A 25,682-nucleotide genomic window follows, 5' to 3' on the forward strand; every position below is an offset into this window, starting at 1 on the left:
AAACAAGAGTCCAGGGCCAGATGGCTTTCCAGGGGAATTCTACCAAACATTTAAGAAGAGTTAACACCTATTCTCTTGAAACTGTTCCAAAAAATAGAAATGTAAGGAAAACTTCGAAACTCTTTCTCTGAAGCCAGCATTACCCTGATTCCAAAACCAGACAGAGACCCCACTAAAAAGGAGAACTATAGACCAATTTCCCTGATAAACATGGATGCAAAAATCCTCAACAAGATATTAGCCAACCGGATCCAACAATACATTAAAAAAATTATTCACCACGACCAAGTGGGATTTATACCTGGGATGCAGGGCTGGTTCAATATTCACAAAACAATTAACGTGATTCAGCACATCAATAAAAGAAAGGACAAGAACCATATGATCCTCTCAATAGATGATGAGAAAGCATTTGACAAAATACAGCATCCTTTCTTGATAAAAACCCTCAAGAGAGTAGGGATAGAAGGATCACACCTCGAGATCATAAAAGCCATATACAAGCAACCCAACGCTAATATCATCCTCAATGGGGAAAAACTGAGAGTTTTCCCCCTAAGGACAGGAATAAGACAGGGATGTCCACTCTCGCCACTGTTATTCAACACAGTATTGGAAGTCTTAGCCTCTGCAATCAGACAACACAAAGAAATAAAAGGCATCCAAATTGGCTAGGAGGAGGTCAAACTTCCCTTCTTCACAGGTGACATGATACTGTATAAGGAAAACCCAAAAGCTTCCACCAAAAAACTGCTAGAACTGATTCATGAATTCAGCAAAGTTGCAGGATATAAAATCAATTCACAGGAATCGGTTGCATTCCTATACACCAACAATGAAGCGACAGAAAGAGAAGTCAAGGAATCGATCACATTTACAGTTGTACCAAAAACCATAAAATACCTAGGAATAAATCTAACCAAACAGGTGAAAAATCTGTATGCTGAAAACTACAGAAAGCTGATGAAAGAAATTTAGGAAGACACAAAGAAATGGAAAAAGATTTCATGCTCCTGGATAGGAAGAACAAATATTGTGAAAATGTCCATGCTACCCAAAGCAATCTATATATTCAACGCGATCCCTATGAAAGTAACACCAGCATTCTTTACAGAGCTAGAACAAATAATCCTAAAATTTGTATGGAACCAGAAAAGACCCCGAATAGCCAAAGCAATCTTGAAAAAGAAAACCAAAGCAGGAGGCATCACAATCCCAGACTTCAAGCTATACTACAAAGCTGTAATCAACAAGACAGCATGGTACTGGCAGAAGAACAGACACTCAGATCAATGGAATACAGTAGAGAATCCAGAAATGGAACCACAAACGTATGGGCAACTAATCTTTGACAAAGCAGGAAAGAATATCCAATGGAATAACGACAGTCTCTTCAGCAAGTGGTGCTGGGAAAACTGGACAGTGACATGCAGAAGAGTGAACCTGGACCACTTTCTTACACCATACACAAAAATAAACTCAAAGTGGATGAAAGACCTCAATGTAAGACAGGAAGCCATCAAAATCCTCGAGGAGCTAGCAGGCAAAAACCTCTCTGATCTTGCCTGCAGCAATTTCTTACTCAACACATCTCCGGAGGCAAGGGAAACAAAAGCAAAAATGAACTACTGGGACCTCATCAAAATAAAAAGCTTCTGCACAGCAAAGGAAACAATCAGCAAAACTAAGAGGCAACCGACAGAATGGGAGAAGGTATTTGCAAATGACATATCAGATAAAGGGTTAGTATCCAAAATCTACAAAGAACTTAGCAAACTAAACACCCAAAAATCAAATAATCCTGTGAAGAAATGGCAGAAAGACATGAATAGACACTTCTCCAAAGAAGACATCCAGATGGCCAACTGACACATGAAAAAATGCTCAACATCACTCATCATTAGTGAAACAGAAATCAAAACCACAATGAGATACCACTTCACACCTGTCAGAATGGCTAACATTAACAACTCAGGCAACAACAGATGTTGGTGAGGATGTGGAGAAAGAGGATCTCTTTTGCATTGTTGGTAGCAATGCAAGCTGGTGCAGCCACTCTGGAAAACAGTATGCAGGTTTCTCAAAAAACTAAAAATAGTTTTACAACCCAGCAACCCAGCAATTGCACTACTAGGCATTTATCCAAGGGATACAGGTGTGCTGTTTTGAAGGGACACATGCACCCCGATGTTTATAGCAGCACTATCAACAGTAGCCAAAGTATAGAAAGAGCCCAAATGCCCATCGGTGGATGAATGGATAAAGAAAAGTGGTATACAATGGAGTATTACTCGGCAGTCAAAAAGAATAAAATCTTGCCATTGGCAACTATGTGGATGGAACTGGAGGGTATTATGCTACTATGCTAAGAGAAATTAGTCAGAGAAAGACCAAAATCATATGACTTCACTCATATGAGGACTTTAAGAGACAAAACAGATGAACATAAGGGAAGGGAAACAAAAATAATATAAAAACAGGGAGGGGGACAAAACAAAAGAGACTCATAAATATGGAGAACAAACTGAGGGTTGCTGGAGGGGCTGTGGGAGGAGGGATGGTCTAAAAGGGTAAGGGCATTAAGGAATCTACTAAAATTTTGCTTTCTAGGGAAGATGGCGGCGTAGGAGGACGCTGGGCTCACCGCGCGTCCTGCTGATCACTTAGATTCCACCTACACCTGCCTAAATAACCCAGAAAACTGCCAGAAGACTAGCAGGACGGAGTCTCTGGAGCCAAGAGCAGATGAGAGGCCCATGGAAGAGGGTAGGAAGGGTGGAGAGGCGGTGCGCGCTACACGGACTGGAGGGAGGGAGCTGGGGCAGAGGGGCAGCCCGCCAGCCAAGCAGAGCCCCCGAGTCTGGCTTGCAAAAGTGGAGGGGCCAGAGAGTGTGTTCCGACAGCAAGCGGGACTTAGCATCTGGGAGGTCATAAGTTAACAGCTCTGCTCAGAGAGCGGGAAGGCTGGAGGACAACGGGAGGGAGAGTTGCTGAGCCCCAGGAGGACAGAGCTCAGTTTGGCGGGGAACAAAGGAGCTCGCCAGCGCCATCTCCCTCGCCCATCCCCAGCCAAAATCCCAAAGGGAACCAGTTCCTGCCAGGGAACTTGCTTGCACCGTGCAAACACCCACGGCTGTGCTTCTGCAGAGCCACCCCTCCGGCAGCGGGACTGACTCCCTCCCGCTGCCACAGGGCCCCTCCTGAAGTGGATCACCAAAGGAGAAGCGAGCTAAGCCTGCCCCTCCTGCCCCGTGCACCCTGCCTACCCACCCCAGCTAATACGCCAGATCCCCAGCACCACAAGCCTGGCAGTGTGCAAGTACCCCAGATGGGCCACGCCACCCCACAGTGAATCCCGCCCCTAGGAGAGGGGAAGAGAAGGCACACACCAGTCTGACTGTGGCCGCAGCGGCGGGCTGGGGGCAGACATCAGGTCTGACTCGGCCCTGCCTACCAACTCCAGTTATACACCACAGCACAGGGGAAGTGTCCTGCAGGTCCGCACCACTCCAGGGACCATCAAAAATGACCAAACGGAAGAATTCCCCTCAAAAGAATCTCCAGGAAATAACAACAGCTAATGAACTGATCAAAAAGGATTTAAATAATATAACAGAAAGTGAATTTAGAATAATAGTCTTAAAATTAATCACTGGGCTTGAAAACAGTATAGAGGACAGCAGAGAATCTATTGCTACAGAGATCAAGGGACTAAGGAATAGTCAGGAGGAGTTGAAAAACGCTATAAACGAGATGCAATAAAATGGAAACGACCACAGCTTGGATTGAAGAGGCGGAGGAGAGAATAGGTGAACTAGAACATAATATTATGGAAAAAGAGGAAGCTGAGAAAAAGAGAGATAAAAATATCCAGGAGTATGAGGGGAAACTAAGTGATGCACTAAAAAGAAATAATATATGCATTATTGGTATTCAGAGGAGGAAGAGAGAGGGAAAGGTGCTGAAGGTGTAGCTGAGCTGAGAAATAATAGCTGAGAACTTCCCTGATCTGGGGAAGGAAAAAGGCATTGAAATCCAAGAGGCACAGAGAACTCCCTTCAGACGTAACTTGAATCGATCTTCTGCACGACATATCATAGTGAAACTGGCAATATACGATAAAGAGAAAATTGTGAAAGCAGCAAGGGACAAACGTGCTTTAACATATAAAGGGAGACCTATAAGACTCGTGACTGATCTCTCTTCTGAAACTTGGCAGGCCAGAAAGGATTGGCAGGAGATCTTCAATGTGAAGAACAGAAAAAAATATGCAGCCGAGAATCCTCTATCCAGCAAGTCTGTCATTTAGAATAGAAGGAGAGATAAAGGTCTTCCCAAACAAACAAAAACTGAAGGAATTTGTCACCACCAAACCACCCTACAAGAGATCCTAAGGGGGATCCTGTGAGACAAAGTACCAGAGACATCGCTACAAGCATGAAACCTACAGACATCACAATGACTCTAAACCCATATCTTTCTATAATAACACTGAATGTAAATGGACTAAATGCTTCAACCAAAAGACATAGGGTATCAGAATGATAAAAAAACAAGACCCATCTATTTGCTGACTACAAGAGACATTTTAGACCTGAGGACACCTTCAGATTGAGAGTGAGGGGATGGAGAACTATTAATCATGCTACTGGAAGCCAAAAGAAAGCTGGAGTAGCCATACTTATATAAGACAAACTAAACTTTAAATTAAAGACTGTAACAAGAGATGAAGAAGGTCATCATATAATAATTAAGGGTCTATCTATCAGGAAGAGCTAACAATTATAAATGTCTATTGCCGAATACGGGAGCCCCCAATATATAAAACAATTACTCACAAACATAAGCAACCTTTGACAAGAATGTGGTAATTGCAGGGGACTTTAACACTCCACTTACAGAAATGGATAGATCATCTAGACACACAGTCAATAAAGAAACAAGAGCCCTGAATGATACACTGGATCAGATGGCTTGACAGATATATTTAGAACTCTGCATCCCAAAGCAACAGAATGTACTTTATTCTCGAGTGCACATGGAACATTCTCCAACACAGATCACATACTGGGTCACAAAACAGCCCTTCATAAGTATACAAGAATTGAAATTATACCATGCATACTTTCAGACCACAATGCTATGAAGCTTGAAATCAACCACAGGAAAAAGTCTGGAAAACCTCCAAAAGCATGCAGGTTAAAGAACACCCTACTAAACAATGAATGGGTCAACCAGGCAATTAGAGAAGAAATTTAAAAATATATGGAAACGAACGAAAATGAAAATACAACAATCCAAACGCTTTGGGATGCAGCGAAGGCAGTCCTGAGAGGAAAATACATTGCAATCCACGCCTATCTCAAGAAACAAGAAAAATCCCAAATACAAAATCTAACAGCACACCTAAAGGAAATAGAAGCAGAGCAGCAAAGACACCCCAAACCCAGCAGAAGAAGAGAAATAATAAAGATCAGAGCAGAAATAAACAATATACAATCTAAAAAAACTGTAGAGCAGATCAATGAAACCAAGAGTTGGTTTTTTGAAAAAATAAACAAAATTGATAAACCTCTAGCCAAGCTTCTCAAAAAGAAAAGGGAGATGACCCCAATAGATAAAATCATGAATGAAAATGGAATTATTACAACCAATCCCTCAGAGATACAAACAATTATCAGGGAATACTATGAAAAATTATAGGCCAACAAATTGGACAACCTGGAAGAAATGGACAAATTCCTAAACACCCACACTCTTCCAAAACTCAATCAGGAGGAAATAGAAAGCTTGAACAGACCCATAACCAGCAAAGAAATTGAATCAGTTATCAAAAATCTCCCAACAAATAAGAGTCCAGGACCACATGGCTTCCCAGGGGAATTCTACCAGACGTTTAAAGCAGAGATAGGGGCACCTGGGTGGCTCAGTCGGTTAAACATCCGACTTCGGCTCAGGTCATGATCTCACGGTCCGTGAGTTCGAGCCCCGCGTCGGGCTCTGGGCCGATGGCTCAGAGCCTGGTGCCTGCTTCCGATTCTGTGTCTCCCTCTCTCTCTGCCCCTCCCCCGTTCATGCTCTGTCTCTCTCTGTCTCAAAAATAAATAAAAGGTTAAAGCAGAGATAATACCTATCCTTCTCAAGCTATTCCAAGAAATAGAAAGGGAAGGAAAACTTCCAGACTCATTCTATGAAGCCAGTATTACTTTGATTCCTAACCAGACAGAGACCCAGTAAAAAAACAGAACTACAGGCCAATATCCCTGATGAATATGGATGCAAAAATTCTCAATAAGATACTAGCAAATCGAATTCAACAGCATATAAGAAGAATTATTCACCATGATCAAGTGGGATTCATTCCTGGGATGCAGGGCTGGTTCAACATTTGCAAATCAATCAACGTGATACATCACATTAATAAAAGAAAAGATAAGAACCATATGATCCTGTCAATCGATGCAGAAAAGGCCTTTGACAAAATTCAGCACCCTTTCTTAATAAAAACCCTTGAGAAAGTCGGGATAGAAGGAACATACTTAAACATCATAAAAGCCATTTATGAAAAGCCCACAGCTAACATCATCCTCAATGGGGAAAAACTGAGAGCTTTTTCCCTGAGATCAGGAACATGACAGGGATGCCCACTCTCACCACTGTTGTTTAACATAGTGTTGGAAGTTCTAGCATCAGCAATCAGACAACAAAAGGAAATCAAAGGCATCAAAATTAGCAAAGATGAAGTCAAGCTTTCACTTTTTGCAGATGACATGATACTATACATGGAAAATCTGATAGACTCCACCAAAAGTCTGCTAGAACTGATACATGAATTCAGCAAAGTTGCAGGATACAAAATCAAAGTACAGAAAGCAGTTGCATTCTTATACACTAACAATGAAGCAACAGAAAGACAAATAAAGAAACTGATCCCATTCACAATTGCACCAAGAAGCATAAAATACCTAGGAAAAAATCTAACCAAAGATGTAAAAGATCTGTATGCTGAAAACTATAGAAAGCTTATGAAGGTAATTGAAGAAGATATAAAGAAATGGAAAGACATTCCCTGCTCATGGGTTGGAAGAATAAATATTGTCAAAATGTCAATACTACCAAAAGCTATCTATACATTCAATGCAATCCCAATCAAAATTGCACCAGCATTCTTCTCGAAGGTAGAACAAGCAATCCTAAAATTCATATGGAACCACAAAAGGCCCCGAATAGCCAAAGTAATTTTGAAGAAGAAGACCAAAGCAGGAGGCATCACAATCCCAGACTTTAGCCTCTACTACAAAGCTGTCATCATCAAGACAGCATGGTATTGGCACAAAAACAGACACATAGACCAATGGAATAGAATAGAAACCCCAGAACTAGACCCACAAACGTATGGCCAACTCATCTTTGACAAAGCAGGAAAGAACATCCAATGGAAAAAAGACAGTCTCTTTAACAAATGGTGCTGGGAGAACTGGACAGCAACATGCAGAAGGTTGAAACTAGACCACTTTCTCACACCGTTCACAAAAATAAACTCAAAATGGATAAAGGACCTGAATGTGAGACAGGAAACCATCAAAACCTTAGAGGTGAAAGCAGGAAAAGACCTCTCTGACCTCAGCCATAGCAATCTCTTACTTGACACATCCCCAAAGGCAAGGGAATTAAAAGCAAAAATGAATTACTGGGACCTTATGAAGATAAAAAGCTTCTGCACAGCAAAGGAAACAACCAACAAAACTAAAAGGCAACCAACAGAATGGGAAAAGATATTTGCAACTGACATATCGGACAAAGGGCTAGTATCCAAAATCTATAAGAGCTCACCAAACTCCACACCTGAAAAACAAATAACCCAGTGAAGAAATGGGCAGAAAACATGAATAGACACTTCTCTAAAGAAGACATCCGGATGGCCAACAGGCACATGAAAAAAGATGCTCAACGTCACTCCTCATAAGGGAAATACAAATCAAAACCACACCCAGATATCACCTCACGCCAGTCAGAGTGGCCAAAATGAACAAATCAGGAGACTATAGATGCTGGAGAGGATGTGGAGAAACAGCTCTCTTGCACTGTTGGTGGGAATGCAAATTGGTGCAGCCACTCTGGAAAACAGTGTGGAGGTTCCTCAAAAAATTAAAAATAGACCTACCCTATGACCCAGCAACAGCACTGCTAGGAATTTACCCAAGGGATACAGGAGTACTGATGCATAGGGACACTTGTACCCCAATGTTTATAGCAGCACTCTCCACAATAGCCAAATTATGGAAAGAGCCTAAATGTCCATCAACTGATGAATGGATAAAGAAATGGTGGTTTATATACACAATGGAGTACTACGTGGCAATGAGAATGAATGAAATATGGCCCTTTGTAGCAACGTGGATGGAACTGGAGAGTGTGATGCTAAGTGAAATAAGCCATACAGAGAAAGACAGATACCATATGTTTTCACTCTTATGTGGATCCTGAGAAACTTAACAGAAACCCATGGGGGAGGGGTAGGAAAAAAAAAAAAAAAAAGAGGTTAGAGTGGGAGAAAGCCAAAGCATAAGAGACTCTTAAAAACTGAGAACAAACTGAGGGTTGATGGGGGGTGGGAGGGAGGGGAGGGTGGGTGATGGGTATTGAAGAGGGCACCTTTTGGGATGAGCACTGGGTGTTGTATGGAAACCAATTTGACAATAAATTTCATATATTGAAAAAAAAATCATTGCTTCACTATATATTAATTTGGATATAAATTTTAAAAAATAAATAAAGTTAAAAACAAAACAAACAAAATAAATAAATATTTAAAAAAATTAAAAAAAAAAAAGTAGTCTAGTGAACCCCTCCCGACCCAGCCTCAACAAATAGCACCATTTTTTTTTTTTTTAAATGGAAAGGTTTCATTAAGCTCCCTGAAGTCAAGTACTGCAATTAGAAAAACTGCATTGTATAATTTTGCTTCCTGGTGCTTATCATTTTGCAGCGCTATATTTGCTTATAAAATTTAATTTTAATTTCCCCCTAGAATGCTGAACTTCCTGAAAGCAGACATTCTATATTTTGTTCATAATTACTTTTCTAGTACTTAGTTGAATGCTTGGCTAAGTGTTCAAACCACTCTAGGAAAATTAAAGGCTGTGCTATTAAACAGCTTGAGAATTGCACAGGTATCTACCAACTAGTGAGTATTAAGTAAATAGTTATGTTTTAAATACATTTCTTCAAGATCACATACTGTAATCTATCATGGAGGAGATACATTAGGAAATATAAATGAAGAATTTGTTTTAGTGACTTGATACACAATTTGTATAATACAGCTAAAGGAGTGCTGAGAAATTTATAGCACTAAATGTTTACTTTAGAAAAGAAAAAAAATGTCTCAAATCAATAGGGACGTCTGGGTGGCTCAGTTGGTTAAACATCTGACTTTGGCTCAGGTCATGATCTCATGGTTCATGGGTTTGAGCTCTGCATTGGGGTCTGTACTGACAGCTCAGTGCCTGGAGTCTGCTTCGGTTTCTGCATCTCCCTCTCTGCCCCTCCCCTGCTCGCGCTCTGTCTTTCTCTCTCAAAAATAAACATTAAAAAAAAGTATGAGAGCACAATAAACCCAACTTCAGCAGAAGGAAAACTCAAGAGCAGAACTCAATGAAATTGGAAACAGAAAACAATTTTTAAAAAATCCAGTAAGAGAAAGCTGCATGAAAAGAATAAAACTGACAAACTTCTAGAAACAATGAACAAGAAAAAATAAGACAAATGATCAATATGACATATAAAACAAGGGTATAAAAAAACAGAACCCACTGACACCAAAATTACAACAAAAGAATAATATCGTGAACTCTATGCACATAAATCTGACACATAAAATGGACTAATAGCTAGGAAAGCAAAAATAATATAATTAACCTAAAAGTGATAATTAAATTGTCCAATAACTATTAAAGAAACTGAATTTGTAATTTAAACACACAAAAAAATCTCCAGGACCAGATACTTTTGCTAAAGAATTCTACCAAACAGGTTGCAGACCCCGAGAGGCGGCCGCTGGTCCAAGCACCATGGCCGCGGAGCGGACCTGGCCGCTACGAGGCTCTGGTGGCTGGAGCGTGCCTAGTCGGTGTGAGCCCAGCGTGAGGTCCCGGGCCCCGAAGACGCTGGCTCAGGTAAATTTTTCCATAACCTTATGGAGAGAAAGGACTTTGAGACATGGCTTGATAACATTTGTTACATTTCTTTCTCTGACGGACTTGCAGAAAAAAATGGAACTCTGGATCACCTGATTAGTCTGAGTGGGGCAGTCCAGCTCAGGCATCTCTGCAATAACCTGGAGCCTCTCCTCAAGCGGGACTTGCTCAAACTCCTTCACCTGGAGCTCAGTTTTTGTTAAAATGGCTCGATCCCCAGACTTTACTCACATGCTGCCTTGTCTCTGAACAGTGGAATAAGGTGATAAGTGCCTGTACAGACGTGTGGCAGACTGCATGTAAAAATTTGGGCTGGCAGATAGATGATTCTGCTCAGGACGCTTTGCACTGGAAGAAGGTTTATTTGAAGGCTATTTTGAGAATGAAGCAACTGGAGGACCATGAAACCTTTGAGACCTCATCATTAATTGGACACAGTGCCAGGGTGTATGCACTTACTACAAAGATGGACTTCTCTGTACAGGTGGTTTTGCAGAAGTGCAAAGTCAAGTCTCTTGCACAGCCCTGGAGACTACATACTCTTAAGTGTGGACAAATATGAGATCAAGATTTGGCCGATTGGGAGAGAAATTAACTGCAAATGCTTGAAGACATTGTCTGTCTCTGAGGAAAGGAGTATCTGCCTGCAGCCAAGACTTCATCTTGATGGCAAATACATTGTCTGTAGTTCCGCGCTGGGTCTCTACCAGTGGGACTTTGCCAGTTATGATATTCTCAGGGTCATCAAGACTCCTGAGATAGCAAACTTGGCCTTGCTTGGCTTTGGAGATACCTTTGCCCTGCTGTTTGACAACCGCTACCTGTATATCATGGACTTGAGGACAGAGAGCCTGATTAGCCGCTGGCCTCTGCCAGAGTATAGGAAATCAAAGAGAGGCTCAAGCTTCCTGGCGGGCGAAGCATCCTGGCTCAATGGACTAGATGGGCACAATGACATGGGCTTGGTCTTTGCCAACAGCATGCCTGACCACAGTATTCACCTGGTGTTGTGGAAGGAGCACGGCTGATGCCACGAGCTTACCATGGCTGACTGACTTTGGGTGCCCGGGCTGCAGGTTTTCAGTGCAACCTCTGTGGTACCCAGCTATACGAACCAAAGTTCTCACCTAATGGTATCATTGTGCAGTGCACAATCATTTATCCATGTTTGCCAGGGGGGCCAGGGCTCGGGGCGGGGGAGGGCTTGTTTTATTGACATACAGCGCAGCATGCTAGTGGGGGTATGCCACTGACTTCATTTGTACTTAGTTATGTTGGTCAGTATAAGAGGATGCATTTTGGGTTCATCTTTCTTGACTATTGGTTTTAAGTAAAGAAAGTTAAATGGCTCATTAATCTGCTAATTGGTTGCCTATAAAAACACATTCAGTCTATTAAATTAAAGCTTTTTACTATAAAAAAAAAAAGAATTCTACCAAACATTTAAAGAAAAATAAACATAATTTTCACACAATCTCTTCCAGATAATAGAAAGGAGAGAACAATTTCAAACCAGTTTTATGAGGTCAACATTATCCTGATGTGAATACTAAGACAAAGACAGTATAAAACCATAGACCAATTTATCTCATGGATAGAGATGCAAAACTACTTTAAACATATTAGCAAACATGGGGCACCTGAGTGGCTCAGTCGGTTAGGCATCCAACTCTTGATCTGGACTCAGGTCATGATCTCATGGTTTTTGAGTTTGAGTCCCTGGTTGGGATCTGTGCCGCCAGTGCAAAGCCTGCTTAGGATTCTCTCTCTCTGCCCCTCCCCCGGTTGCGCTCGCTCTCTCTGTCTCTCAAAATAAATAAACATTAAAAGAAATATTAGCAAACAGAATTTAGCAACAAAAAAAGAATTATATGACATGACCAAGTAAGGTTTATTCCAAGTATGCAAGGCTGATTCAGTATTTAAAAATCATTCAATGTAGTCTACCACATTAATGAGATAAATAAGAAAAACCATAAAATTATAGCAAGTAGAGACAAAAATGTTTTTTGACAAAATTCAAAATCCATTCATAAGAAATACTCTCTGAAAACTGGAAATAGGAGAAATAAGAGAGCTTCCTCAAGTTGATGAAGAATGTAAAAGACCTCCTGCCAAATAATATAACCTGGTGAAAGACTGATGCTTTCCCTCTAAGACTGGAAACAAGGCAAATTACCACTGCTCTTACCACTCCTAAGAAAGTTCAGCAAGCTCTCAGCATAAAAGGACATATAAAAATATTCTATAAACTAACAACTGATAAGAAAACAAAGTAAAATACAATGCCGTTTACAATCCCTCAAAATAATCAAAAATTGATTACTGATTGAGGTATACATTGAATAAAACATGTACAGGACTTTTATACTGAAAACTATAAAACCCTGATAACAGAAATCAAAGATCTAAATAAGTATATATCATTTGTTTACGGATTGTAACACAGTACAGATATTAACTCTTATAAGAATTGGAAACTGATACATTAAATGTAATTGCCAGAGCAAGTAAGATTTTAAAAAACACAACATTATTCTAAATTTATATGTAAAGCTGAAGTAATCAGAAGAGATAAAACAATGTTGAAGAAGTATGATTTGGGAAGCATCACTTTACCTGATTTAGAAAACCCAGAAACTAACCAATGAAAATACAGCCAACTGATTTTTGACAAAGGAAAAAATTCAATGGAAGAAAGGTAATGGTACAGAACAAGTAGATATCCACAGGCAACAAAATGATCTCAGCATAAACTTCACTATACAGGAATTAACTCAAAATGCACCATTAATGTAAATGTAAATGTAAAATGACCTAATTTTTTAAAACGTGGAGAAAACCTTTGGACCAAAAACTTGGTGAAGCATTCTTAGACACAACAACAAAACACTCTGATAAATAGGACTTCATCGAAATTAAAAATTTACACTCTGCTAAAGACTTTATGAAGAGGATGAGAAGACAAGGCACAGACTAGTATAAACATGTACAAATTATACATTTGACAAAAAACTTATATCTAGACTATATGAACTCACAAAATTCAATGGTAAAGCAACAACAACAACGTGAAGTAAGAGGAGGGAACACTTTCAAATTCATTTTATGAGGCCAGCATTACTCTGATACCAAAACCAGACAAGAACACCACAAGAAGGAGAATTACAGGCCCATATTCTAGATGAACATACATAGTCCTCAACAAAATATTAGCAAACTGAATTCAACAACACACTAAAAGGATCATATAGCATGATCAGGTAAAATTTATTCCAAAGATGCAAGGATGGTTCAATATTTGGAAATCAATCAATGAGATATACCATATTAACAAAATGAAGAATAAAAATCATGTGGTCATATCAATATGCAGAAAAAGTATCTGATAAAATTCAATGTCCATTTATGATAAAAAAATTCAACAAAATGAGTACAGAGGGAATGTATCTCAACATAGTGAAAGCCATATATAACAAGCCCAGAGCTAATATCATACTGAATGGTGAAAAGCTGAGAGTTTTTCCTCTAAGATCAGGAAAAAAGACGCCCACTCTCACTAATTTATTTAACATCCTATTGGAAGTCCTAGCCACAGCAATTAGGCAAGGAAAAGAAATAAAAGGCATCCAAATCAGTAAGGAAGTAAAACTGTCACTATTTGCAAATGACACATTATACATAGAAAACCCTAAAGACTCTACCAAAAAACTCTTTGAATACATGAATTCAGTAAAGTTGTAGGATATAAAAATCAAGATACAGAAAACTGGTGTGTTTCTATACACAAGCTATCAGAAGAAAAAAACAAAAACAATCCCAGTTATAATAAAAAAATAAAATACCTAGGAATATATTTAATCAAAGAGGTGAAAAACCTATACAGTGACAACTATAAGGCATTGATGAAAAAAATTAAAGAAGAGAAATAAATGGAAAGATATTCTGTGCTTATGGAGTGGAATAATTAATACTGTTAAAAAGTCCATACTACCCAAAGCAATCTGCAAATTCAATGTAATCCCTATCAAAATTCCAATGGCATTTTTCACTGAACTGGAAGAAACAATTCTAAAATTTGTATATAATCACAAAAGACCCCAAAGAGTCAAAGCAATCTTGAGAAAGATGCTAGGGGCATCACACTCCCTGATTTAAAACTGTATTACAAAGCTGTAGTAATCAAAATGGTATGGTATTGGCACAAAAACAGACACACAGAGCAATGAAATAGCCCAGAAATAAACCTATGCATATATAGCCTATCAACTCACTACAAAAGAGCCAAGAAATATACAATAGGGAAAGGGCAGTCTCTTAAATAGGTGTTGGAAAAACTGGACAGCCACATGTAAAACTATGAAACTGGACCATTATCTTAAACCATATACAAAAATTAACTCATAATGGATTAAAAACTTGAATTTAAGACCTAAAGCCATAGAACTCCTAGAAGGAAACAAAGGCTTGGTCCTTGACACTGGTCTTGGTGAGGACTTTTTTGGATTCAACATCAAAAGCATAAGCAAAAAAGCAAAAAATCAAATGGGACTACATAAAACAAAAGCTTCTGCACAATAAAGGTACCATCAACAAAATGAAAAAAGCAACCTATTTGAATGGGAGAAAATACATGAAAACCATATATCTGATAAGGGATTAATATCCAAAATATATAAAGAACTCCTACAACTTAACAGCAAAAACCAAACAATTTATTTAAAATATGGGCAGAGGTGCCTGGGTGGCTCAGGCAGTTAAGTGTCTGACTTCAGCTCAGATCATGATCTCATGGTTTGTGAGTTCAAGCCCTGCATTGGGCTCTGTGCGGACAGCTCAGAGCCAGGAGCCTGCTGTGTCTCCTTCTCTCTCTGTCCCTACCCTGCTCACGCTCTGTCTCTTTCTCAAAAATGAATAAATATTAAAAAAATAAAAACAAAATAAAATAAAATATGGGCAGAGCAACTGAATGGATTTTTCCAAAGAGGACACATAGATGGCCAACAAATACATGAAAATGTGGTCAACATGATTAGTAATCAGGGAAATGAAAATCAAAACGAAATGAGTTATCACCTCACACTTGTTAGAATGGCTATTATCAAAAGGATAGGAAATAACAAGTGTTGGCGAGTATGGGGAGAAAAGGAAATCCTCGTGCATTATTGATGGGAATGTAAATTGGTACAATCACAATGGAAAACAATATGGAGTTTCCTCAAAAATTAAAAGTAGAGCTACCATATGATTCAGCAATTCCACTTCTGAGTATCTGAAGAAAATGAAAACACTAACTAGAAGAGACATATTAACCCCCATGTTCACTTGGCATTATTTATGATAGCCAAGAAAATGGAAATAACCCAAGTGTCCACTGATAAGCAAATGGATAAGAAAATGTATTTATATATATTTGTACTTATTTATTTAGATGGAATTTTATTCAGCCCTAAAAAAGAATGAAATCTTGCTATCTGTGACAACATTAATGGATCTTGACAGCATTATGCTAAGTACAATAATTCAGACAGAGAAAGATGAACAGGATATGATCTCATATGTGGAATCTAAAAACAAAAATCAAGTGCACAGATACAGAGAATAGGTTGGTGGTTGTCACAGGCAGGGGGTAAAGGGGCTTGAAATAAGTGATGGGAATTAAAAGGTACAAATTTCTAATTATAAAATAAATAAATCATGAAAATGTAATCATAAAAAAAAGTGAAGAAGACTCCAGTGTAAGAGGGTAGACTAGGAGGTCCGAGCTGTTGTTTCCCAATAATGATCTAACAACTATCCATTGACGAAAATAGATCTGGGTCAGCTCTAGAGTATAATTAACACATTGTAGCAACCTAGTAGAGTGCAAAAACTGAGGACAGTGGCATAGAAAAGCACAGAAAACATCTTACATGTATTACCCCATGTTCTAGCATGGCACCCTTTGGTGCCAGGAGGAATTCCCTCAGCCATATTCCTTTGTTAGGGAAAAAGAAGAGCAGAAAGGACCTCCTTTGTTACCAACAACCTTAACAGTCTTCACTGTCACAAAAGACAGCTTGCAACCTTCTCCAATAAGGACACCTCTAGTCTTTGCCTATGCTGCCCAGAGTCCATGCTGTTGTAACCCTCTGGAGCAGGAGACACTACTGTGTTCCCTTTGGGGCTGGAGCCATGGCACCCTGGCAATACCAAACACATGCTTGAGTCCTGGACTTTGGTGCTGCCATTCTGTGTGTCTGCACCCTGGCACCAAAAGAGAGCCTCATGGCCATGATATCCATCAGTGGGGCAACGGAGACCAGGGGCAGTCCAACAGCCTTTGTCACCAGGACCCCAGAAGCTCTTGCTGCTGCTATAGCTGCAGCCTTCACTGCCAACAATCTCCAGTGCTGACTTCAGCTAATGGAGCTGCCCTAAGTCCACAGTATGCTGCCCACCCCTGCCAGGGATGCAGCTTCCACACACGACCCAACTAGCCCCCTCATACCCACCCTTAAGTAAAGGTCTTTCTTTACTGAATCCAGTCTGTAAGCTTAAAAGAAGTGAATGCTCCTACAAAGGACATCAGCACAAAACTACAAGGAACATGAGAAACAAAACAAACATGAGACTACCAAAAGAAAGAGAGAAATTTATAGTAACTCAACAAACATGAAACTACCAAAAAAAAAAAAAAAAAGGAATAAATTTACAGTAACCCCAAAGATATGGAGATCTATGAACTGGCTGGCAAAGAATTAAAAATAATTGTTTTAAAAAAGATCAGCAAACTAAAAAAGAACACAGATAGCTCAGTGAAACCAGGAAAATATTTCACGAACAAAATGAGAAGTTCAACAAAGAGAAATCATAAAAGTAAAAAATTTTTAAAAACCAACAAATTCTGAGGCTAAAGAACACAATGAATGTAATAGAGAATGTCAACAGCAGACTTCATCAAGAAGAAATAATCTGTAAATCTGAAGATAGGTCATTTGAAATTATCTAGTCAGAGAAGAAGAAGCAATGAAAAAAAGTGAAGAACACCTTTGGGATTTATGGGACAAAAGAACCAATACACACATTCTAGGAGTCCCAGGAGAAGAGAGAAAGAGACATAAGGTTTATTTAAAGAAATCATGACTAAAAAGGTCTCAAATTTAGGGAGGGAAATGGACATCCAGATTCATTAAGCTCCAAGAACCCTAAATAAGATCAACTTAAATAAGAGCACACCAAGTTACAATATCATCAAATTGTCAAAAGTCACAAAGAGATTTTTGAAAGCAGCAGGCAAAAAGTGACTCATCAAATAGAAGGTAAGACTATTAGTAGATTTCTCAGCAGGAACCCTGCAGGTTAGGAGAGAGTGGGATCATATATTCAAAAATACTAAAAGAAAAAGCCTTCCAACCAAGAATACCTTACCTGGCAAAATTATCCTTTACAAATGAAGAAGAGATTAAAATCTTTCCCAAACAAACAAAAACCAAGGGAGTTTATTACCACTAGATCTGCTTTACAAGAAACACTTAATCAGAGGAATTCTTCAAATCAAAATGAAAACACAGAAGTATATGAAAGCATAAAGCTCATTAATAAAAATAAATAGGCCAAACATAGAATATGATAACACTGTAATAGTGGTATGTAAATTACTTTTAACTAATTTAAAAATTTGCTAATGGATATATAGTATGAAGAGAATTCTGACAAGAACATAAATTGTGAGAGAAAGAGTAAAAGTAAAATTTTTATGTGCAACTGAGGTTAAGCTGTTATTAATTTAGAATAGATGGTTATAACTACAAGACATTTTATGCAATAGTCAAGCTAACTACAAACAAAACACCTATAATAGATACACAGAAGATAAAAAAAAAATCCAAGCAAATGACATAAAAAAATCTTTAAATAATAAAGACAGCAAGACAAGAAAAAAAGGACAAAAAACCCCCCCCCCACAAAACAGACAGAAAACAATTTAACAACATGCCATAAGTCATCACCTATCAATAGTTAAATGTAAACAGATTAAACCCCCAATTGAAAAGGCATAGAATAGCTAAATGAATTAAACACACACACACACACACACACACACACACACACAGGACCTAGAGATAGGCTGTCTATAGGCAACTAAGTTTAGATTTAAGGCCACATATAGACTGAAAGAGAATGGATGGAAAAAGATATTTTATGTAAATAGCAACCAAAAGAAAGCAGAGTGGCTATACTTGTACCAACAAAATGGAAATAAAGTGAAAAACTCTCCAGAAACTAAGTCACTACATAATGATAAGAGGATCAATTTGACAGGAAGGTATCACAATTACATACACACCTAACATCAGAATGTATGCGCGCACACGCACGTATGGGCTTATCTCATTTTATTGTGCTTTGCTTTATTGCACTTTACTGATATTGCACCTTGCATAAATTGAAGACTGGTGGCAACCCCGCACTGAGAAGTCTATTGGTGCCATTTTTTCAATAGTATTCACTCACTTTGTGTATCACATTTTGGTAATTCTCAAAATATTTCAAATGTTTTCATTAGGACTTCCAAGGAAGATGGCAGAGTAGGGGGACCCTAAGCTCACCTCACCCCATGGACACAACTAGATAACATTCACATTAATGTAAGTAACCCAGAAACAACTGAGGACTGGCAGAACAAACTCCACAACTAAGGGTAGAGAAGACGCCACATGAAAGAGGGTAGGAAGGCCAAAGATGCAGTCAGGAGCTAAATGGCCCATGGGATGGGAAGGATGCCAAGAGCGTAGAACAAGATGGGAAGGATGCCAAGAGCGTGGATGTCAAGAGAGAGAAACAGATGCATACTGCAGAGTCCACATGGGAACGATGAATCCCTGTAACATTTGGCTTTAAAAACTGAGGATCTGGGACACCTGGGTGGCTCAGTTGGTTGAGCATCCAACTTCGGCTCAGGTCATGATCTCACAGTTCATGGGTCTGAGCCCACATCAGGCTCATTGCTGTCAGTGTGGATCGTGCTTTGGAACCTCTGTTCCCCTCCTCCTACCCCTCCCCTACTCATTCTCTCTCTCTCCCTCTCTCCCTCTCCCCCTCCCCCACCCACTTCTCTCTCTCTCAAAAAGTAATGTTAAAAAAAAACAGAGGAACCAAATCTCCTGAGTTCTTACAATCAATGGGATTTAACACCTAGAACTTTAAAAATCAGTAGCCTAATCTCCGGGAGACCAGGGGGTTGAGAGGAAACTGAGTCCCCATCCTTAAAAACAGTCCAACAAAAACAGCACAACAAACAGTCCTGCAGTGATATCACACAGGAGCAGCAGTTTAAAAACAGCCTGGGGTATATAGGAGGGAATTTGTTTACTAATCTTGCAGCCTGTGCTAGAGGGAGAGGGATCATTGGGAGACTTTTCCAGGAATAAAGGAGTTGGCAGGTGCCATTTCTCTCCTACCCCCCCAAAGCAACATGTGGGAACCAGCACAGTGCCAACATTCACTACCAAACTTGCTAATAGTGAACCCCCAGCCCCGTTTCCCTGTGGACTCACCCCCTCCAGCCAGCTCCAGCTCTCTTTCCACAGAAGACCCTTCCAAACCTTGTTAACACAGTGCATCCCACCCCCAACCTCCATCTCCTGCACTTCTGTGGCCAATATACTCTTGGCCAGAGCCCATCCAAAGCACTGCCACAACCCTGACAGTGTGCAAGCAGCCACACAAGGGTCAGCAACACTCCACAGTGACTCCTGCCCCTGGGAGAGGGAAAGATAACCACATAAAATAGACTATGGCCCAGTGGGGGCAGACAGCTGGTCTGACTGCAGGCTCCACCCACCACAGAAAGCTTCTCAGGGGACAAAACAGGGAAAGTAACCTGCAGTTCAATGCTGCTGCATCTCTGGCAAATAGCTGGTCTGACTCACGTCAAGCCCAAGGCAGCCCGAGTGACCACTAATACCACCAGGACCACACCCTGTACACAACAGGCAGAGAGACATTGCAGACAACTGGACTGAAGGAAAGGTGGCTCAGCCACAACAGACAGCACAAGCAACACACATAGGAGACACCTTTGAAGCACCAGGTTCTACTGATCAAGGGACACTTCACTGCAGGACACTATAGAACCTCTTTTTCATAAGGCAATTACTTTCAAGAGCAGGAAATGCAGCTTACTTTCCTAATACAGAAGCAGACACAGAGAGTCAGGCAAAATAAGCAGAGGAATATGTCCCAAATGAGAGAACAGGACAAAAATCACAATGACATAAGCAAAATGGAGACAAATAATATGCCCGATAGAGAAATTAAAGTAATGGTCATAAAGATACTCACAGGACCTCAGGAAATCCTTAACAAAGAGACAGTAAACATAAAAAAGAACCAATCAGAGATGAAGAACTCAAAAAATGAAATTCAAAATACACTGGATGGAGGGGCGTCTGGGTGGCTCAGTCAGTAAGGGTCCAACTTTGGCTCAGGTCATGATCTCGCAGTTCGTGGGTTTGAGCCTCCCATCGGGCTTTGTGCTGACAGCTCAGAGCCTGGAGCCTGCTTTGGAGTCTGTGTCTCCCTCACTTTCTCTGTGCCCCACCTCCCACTCATGCTCTGTCTCTCTCTCTCTCTCTCTCAAAAATAAATAAACATTAAAAAATTTTTTTTGTTCATACACTAGATGGAATGAATGGTAGCCTAGAGAAAGGAGAAGAATAGATCAATGACCTGGAAGACACAGTAATGGAAAGCAATCAAACTGAACAGTAAGAGAAAAAAAGTAATACAAAATGAAAAGAGATTTAGGAAACTCAGCAACATCATCAAGCATAATAACAGAGAGAAAAGGTGGCAGAAATTTTGAAGAAATAGCTGAAAACTCCCCAAACCTGGGAAGAAAACAAAAATCCAGACCCAGGAGACACAGAAAGTCTTGAATAAAAGCAACCCAAATAGGTCCACACTAAGACACACAGTAATTAATGTGGCAAAAGTAGTAATAAAGAGAGAATTTCAATAGCAAGAGAAAAGAAACAGTCATATACAAGGTAAACCCCTTACGACTATCAGCTGAGTTTTCAGCAAGAAACTTTGTAGGCAACAAGGGAGTAGCATGATATATTTAATGTGCTGAAAGGAAAAAACTTGCAGCCAAGAATACTCTACCTAGCAAGGCTATCATTCAGAATAGAAGAGGAAACAAAGTTTCCAAGACAAACAAAAGCTAAAGGAATTCATGACCAATAATCAGCCTTGAAAGAAATGGGGCATTGGGTGGCTCAGTCAGTTAAAGTGTTTGACTCTTGATTTCAGCTCAGGTCATGATCTCATGGTTGTGGGATTGAGCCCCGCAGAGCCTGCTAGGAATGCTCTCTCTGCCCCTCCCCCACCTGCTTTCACTTTCTCTCAAAATAAACAAACAAACAAATAACAACAAAATGTTAAAGGAGACTCTTTATGTGGGGGGGAAAAAAAAAGACCCTAAGTAGGAGTAAGAAAAGTAGGAAGCACAATGGGCATTAAGGAGGACACTTGTTGGGATGAGCACTGGGTATTATATGTAAGTGATGAATCGCTAAATTCTACTCCTGAAATCATTATTACACTATATGTTAACTAACTTGTATTTAAATAAAAAAAATAAAAAAAAAAAAGAAAAGTAGGAAGCACAAGAGCAGTAAAAATAAATGTACCTATAAAAATCAGTCAAGGGACTCACAAAATAAAAGGATGTAAAATGTGACACACACCTAAAATGGGGTGGAGGGAAGTAAAGAATGGGTTCAAACTTAAGTGACCATCAACTTAATATAAAATGATATATGCAAAGGATCTTACATACAAATTGAATGGTAACCACAAACCAGAAATCAGTAATAGATACACAAAAAATAAAAAGCAAGGAATCCCAGTACATCACTAAAGAAGCAAGCAAGCAGCAATAATTACACTGAATGTACATGGACTAAATGCTCCTATCAAAGACATGGGTTGACAGAATGCATAAAAAAGCAGGACCCATCAATATGCTGCCTACAAGACACTTATTTCAGACCTAAAGACACATGCAGATTGAAAATGAAGGGATGGAGAAGTATCTATCATGCAAATGGATGTGAAAAGAAAGATAGGGTAGCAATATTTATATTGGACAAAATAGACTTTATTTATTTAATAAATAGTCAATATATGCTATTTTATTTTTTTAGCTTTTTTTAAATTATAGTTAGTTAACATACAATCTAATATTAGTTTCAGATATATAATATACACCTGGATTCAACACTTCCATATACCACCTAGTGATCATCACAAGAAGTACACTCCTTAATCCCCATCACCTATTTAATCCAACCCCCACATCCACTTCTGTTCTGGTAACCAGTGACAAAATACACTTTGAAACAGAGACTGCAACAAGGACACTATTTAATTGTGAAGGGAACAATCCAATAAGAAGATATAACAATTTTAAATACTTATGCACCCAATATTGAAGCACCCAAACACATAAAGCAGTTAATAATAACATAGAAAGAACTTCTACAACTCAACACACACACACACACAGAAATAATAATCCAGTTAAAAATGGGCAGATGATGGGGCGCCTGGGTGGCGCAGTCGGTTAAGCGTCCGACTTCAGCCAGGTCACGATCTCGCGGTCCGTGAGTTCGAGCCCCGCGTCAGGCTCTGGGCTGATGGCTCGGAGCCTGGAGCCTGTTTCCGATTCTGTGTCTCCCTCTCTCTCTGCCCCTCCCCCGTTCATGCTCTGTCTCTCTCTGTCCCAAAAATAAATAAAAAAGGTTGAAAAAAAAAATTTAAAAAAAAAAATAAATAAATAAATAAAAATAAAAATAAAAATGGGCAGATGACATGAATGGACATTTCTTTACAGAGGACATACAAATGGCCAACAGCAAATGGAAAGATGCTCAACATCACTCATCATCAGGGAAATGTAAATCAAAACCACAATGAGACATCACCTCACACCTATCAGAATGGCTAAAATCAAAAACACAAGAAACAATGGATATGGAGCAAAGGAACCTTTGTGCACTGTTGGTAGCAATGTAAACTAGTATAGCTGTTGAAAACAGTATGGAGATTACTCAAAAAAAAAAAAAAAAAAAAGAATTACCATATGATCAAGTAATTCCACCCAGTAGTGGAGGAAGTGCCCTATGTTTAGGGCAGCATTATTTACAATAGCCCAGATATAGAGGCACCCCAAGTGTCCACAAATTGATGAATGGATAAAGAAGGTATGGTATATACATACAATGGAATATCACTCAGCCTTAAAAAAGAATGAAATCCTGCCATTTGCAACAACACACATGGAACTAACTAGATGGTATAATGCTAATAAATGAAATAAGTCAATCAGAAAAAGACAAATACCATGTGATTTCACTAATATATGAAATTTAAGGAAAAAAAACCACAAATGAACAAGAAAAAAAGAAAAAACAAAAAACAGATTCTCAATTATAGAGAACAAACTGATGGTTAGGAGAGGGGAGGTGGGTAGAGGGACGTATGGGTGAAATAGGTAAAGGGGATTAAGAGTACACTTATCTTGACGAGCACTGAGTAATGTACAGAATTGCTGAATTATTACATTGTACTCCTGAAACTAATAGAACACTGTATATTAACTATACTGGAATTAAAATTTAAAAAAATCTTTCATTATTATTATTTTTGTTAATGGCAATCTGTTATCAGTGATAATGACTTCCTGAAAGCTCAGATGATGATTAGCAGTTTTTCAGCAACAGTTTTTTAAGTAAGACATGTACATTGTTTTTTTTTTTTTTTTTTTAATTTTTTTTTTCAACATTTTTTATTTATTTTTGGGACAGAGAGAGACAGAGCATGAACGGGGGAGGGGCAGAGAGAGAGGGAGACACAGAATCGGAAACAGGCTCCAGGCTCCGAGCCATCAGCCCAGAGCCTGACGCGGGGCTCGAACCCACGGACCGCGAGATCGTGACCTGGCTGAAGTCGGACGCTTAACCGACTGCGCCACCCAGGCGCCCCTGTACATTGTTTTTTAGACATAATGCTATTACATACTTAATAGACTACAGTATAGCGTAAACATAACTTTTATAATGCATTGTGAACCCAAAAAGTTCATTTGACTTGCTGTATTGTAGTATTCATTTCATTGTGATGGTCTGGAATTGAACCTGCAAAATCTCTGAGGTATGTCCAAATAGATCTAAAGAGAGAAGCTGAGAGCAATTTTCATTGCTTCATTACTGAAGTAGGTAACTTCAGTACTTCACTTACAATAATGGGTAATGAATCTAGACATAAAAATAAATAAAGAAACAGCTGACTTGAACAACATGATAGATCAACTGGATCCAGCAGACATATACAAAACTTTCCATCCATCAAAAGAAAACACATTTTCTCCAGTATACACATTACTGTCCCGGATAAATCTTATGTTAGGTCACAAAACAAATCTTAAATTTAAGAAGACTGAAATCATTCTGAGTATCTTTTCTGAACTATAAATCAACACAGCAAGAAAACAGGAAAAATCACAAAAATGTGGAAACTAAACAACAAAGTTGAATAAACACTGGGTCAGAAAGGAAAAGTAACGTACAAAGTATCTTGAATCAAGTAAAAGCAAAAATCCAATGTACTGAAAGTTACGAGATACAGCACAAGCAGTATTAGAGGAAGTTTATAGCAATAATGCCTACAGTAAAAAATTTAAAAAATCAAATAAACAAGTTTACATCTTAAGGAACTAGAAAAAGAAGAACCGAACCAAGAAGGTAGGAAATAATACAGGTTAGAGAAGAAATAAATGTAACAGAGAAGAGAATACAAAAATGAGCAAAATTAACAGTTGGTGTTTTGAAAAAATAAACAAAATGAACAAGTCCCTTTTAGACTAAAAAAAGACAAAAGACTCAAAATAAAAAATGAAAAGAGATATTACAACAGATTCTTCACAAATAAAAAGGATTATAAAGGATTAATATGAACAACTATACAAACAAATTCACCTAGAAGAAATGGATAAATTCCTAAAAATATACAAGATGGATAAAGAAGAAACAGAGGGGCACCTAGGTGGCTCAGTTGGTTAAGCATCTGATTCTTCATTTTACAGTTGTGAGATCAAGCCCTGTGTCAGGCTCTGCACTGGGCGTGGAGCCAGCTTAAGATCCTCTCTCTCTCTCTCTCTCTCTCTCTCTCTCTCTCTGCCCCTTCCCCCTCTTGTGCGTGCATGAGCACATGCGCACTCTCTCTCAAAGAAAAAAAAAAAAAGGAAGAAGAAAGAGAAAGCTTAAACAGACTAATGACAAATAAGGAGATTGAATCAGTAATCAAAAATCTCCTGACAAAGAAAAGTCTGGGGTGACATGGCTCAACAACCGAATTCTACCAGACATTTAAAGAATACCAATCTTTCTTGAACTCTTTCAAAAAATGTAAAAAAGAACATTTCCAAACTCATTT

The 25,682-nt window shown here is 39.0% G+C and overlaps 2 protein-coding genes across 2 annotated transcripts in view; one reads left to right on the plus strand and one right to left on the minus strand.

Moving 5' to 3' along the window:
• The window catches only part of ZNF782 (zinc finger protein 782), a 75,279-nt gene that overhangs the window by 39,897 nt on the left and 9,700 nt on the right, over nucleotides 1-25,682 (minus strand). The gene's annotated exons all lie outside the window — the stretch shown is intronic.
• Nucleotides 10,181-12,833, plus strand: LOC125912181 (F-box/WD repeat-containing protein 2-like). The gene is given in 3 exon segments (XM_049616493.1): nucleotides 10,181-10,394; nucleotides 10,397-10,709; nucleotides 10,711-12,833. Coding segments are annotated over 3 exon segments (1,026 nt in total). The 5' UTR covers nucleotides 10,181-10,198; the 3' UTR covers nucleotides 11,228-12,833.

The sequence above is a fragment of the Panthera uncia genome, chromosome D4 (assembly GCF_023721935.1).
Source record: "Panthera uncia isolate 11264 chromosome D4, Puncia_PCG_1.0, whole genome shotgun sequence".
Taxonomy (NCBI): domain Eukaryota; kingdom Metazoa; phylum Chordata; class Mammalia; order Carnivora; family Felidae; genus Panthera; species Panthera uncia.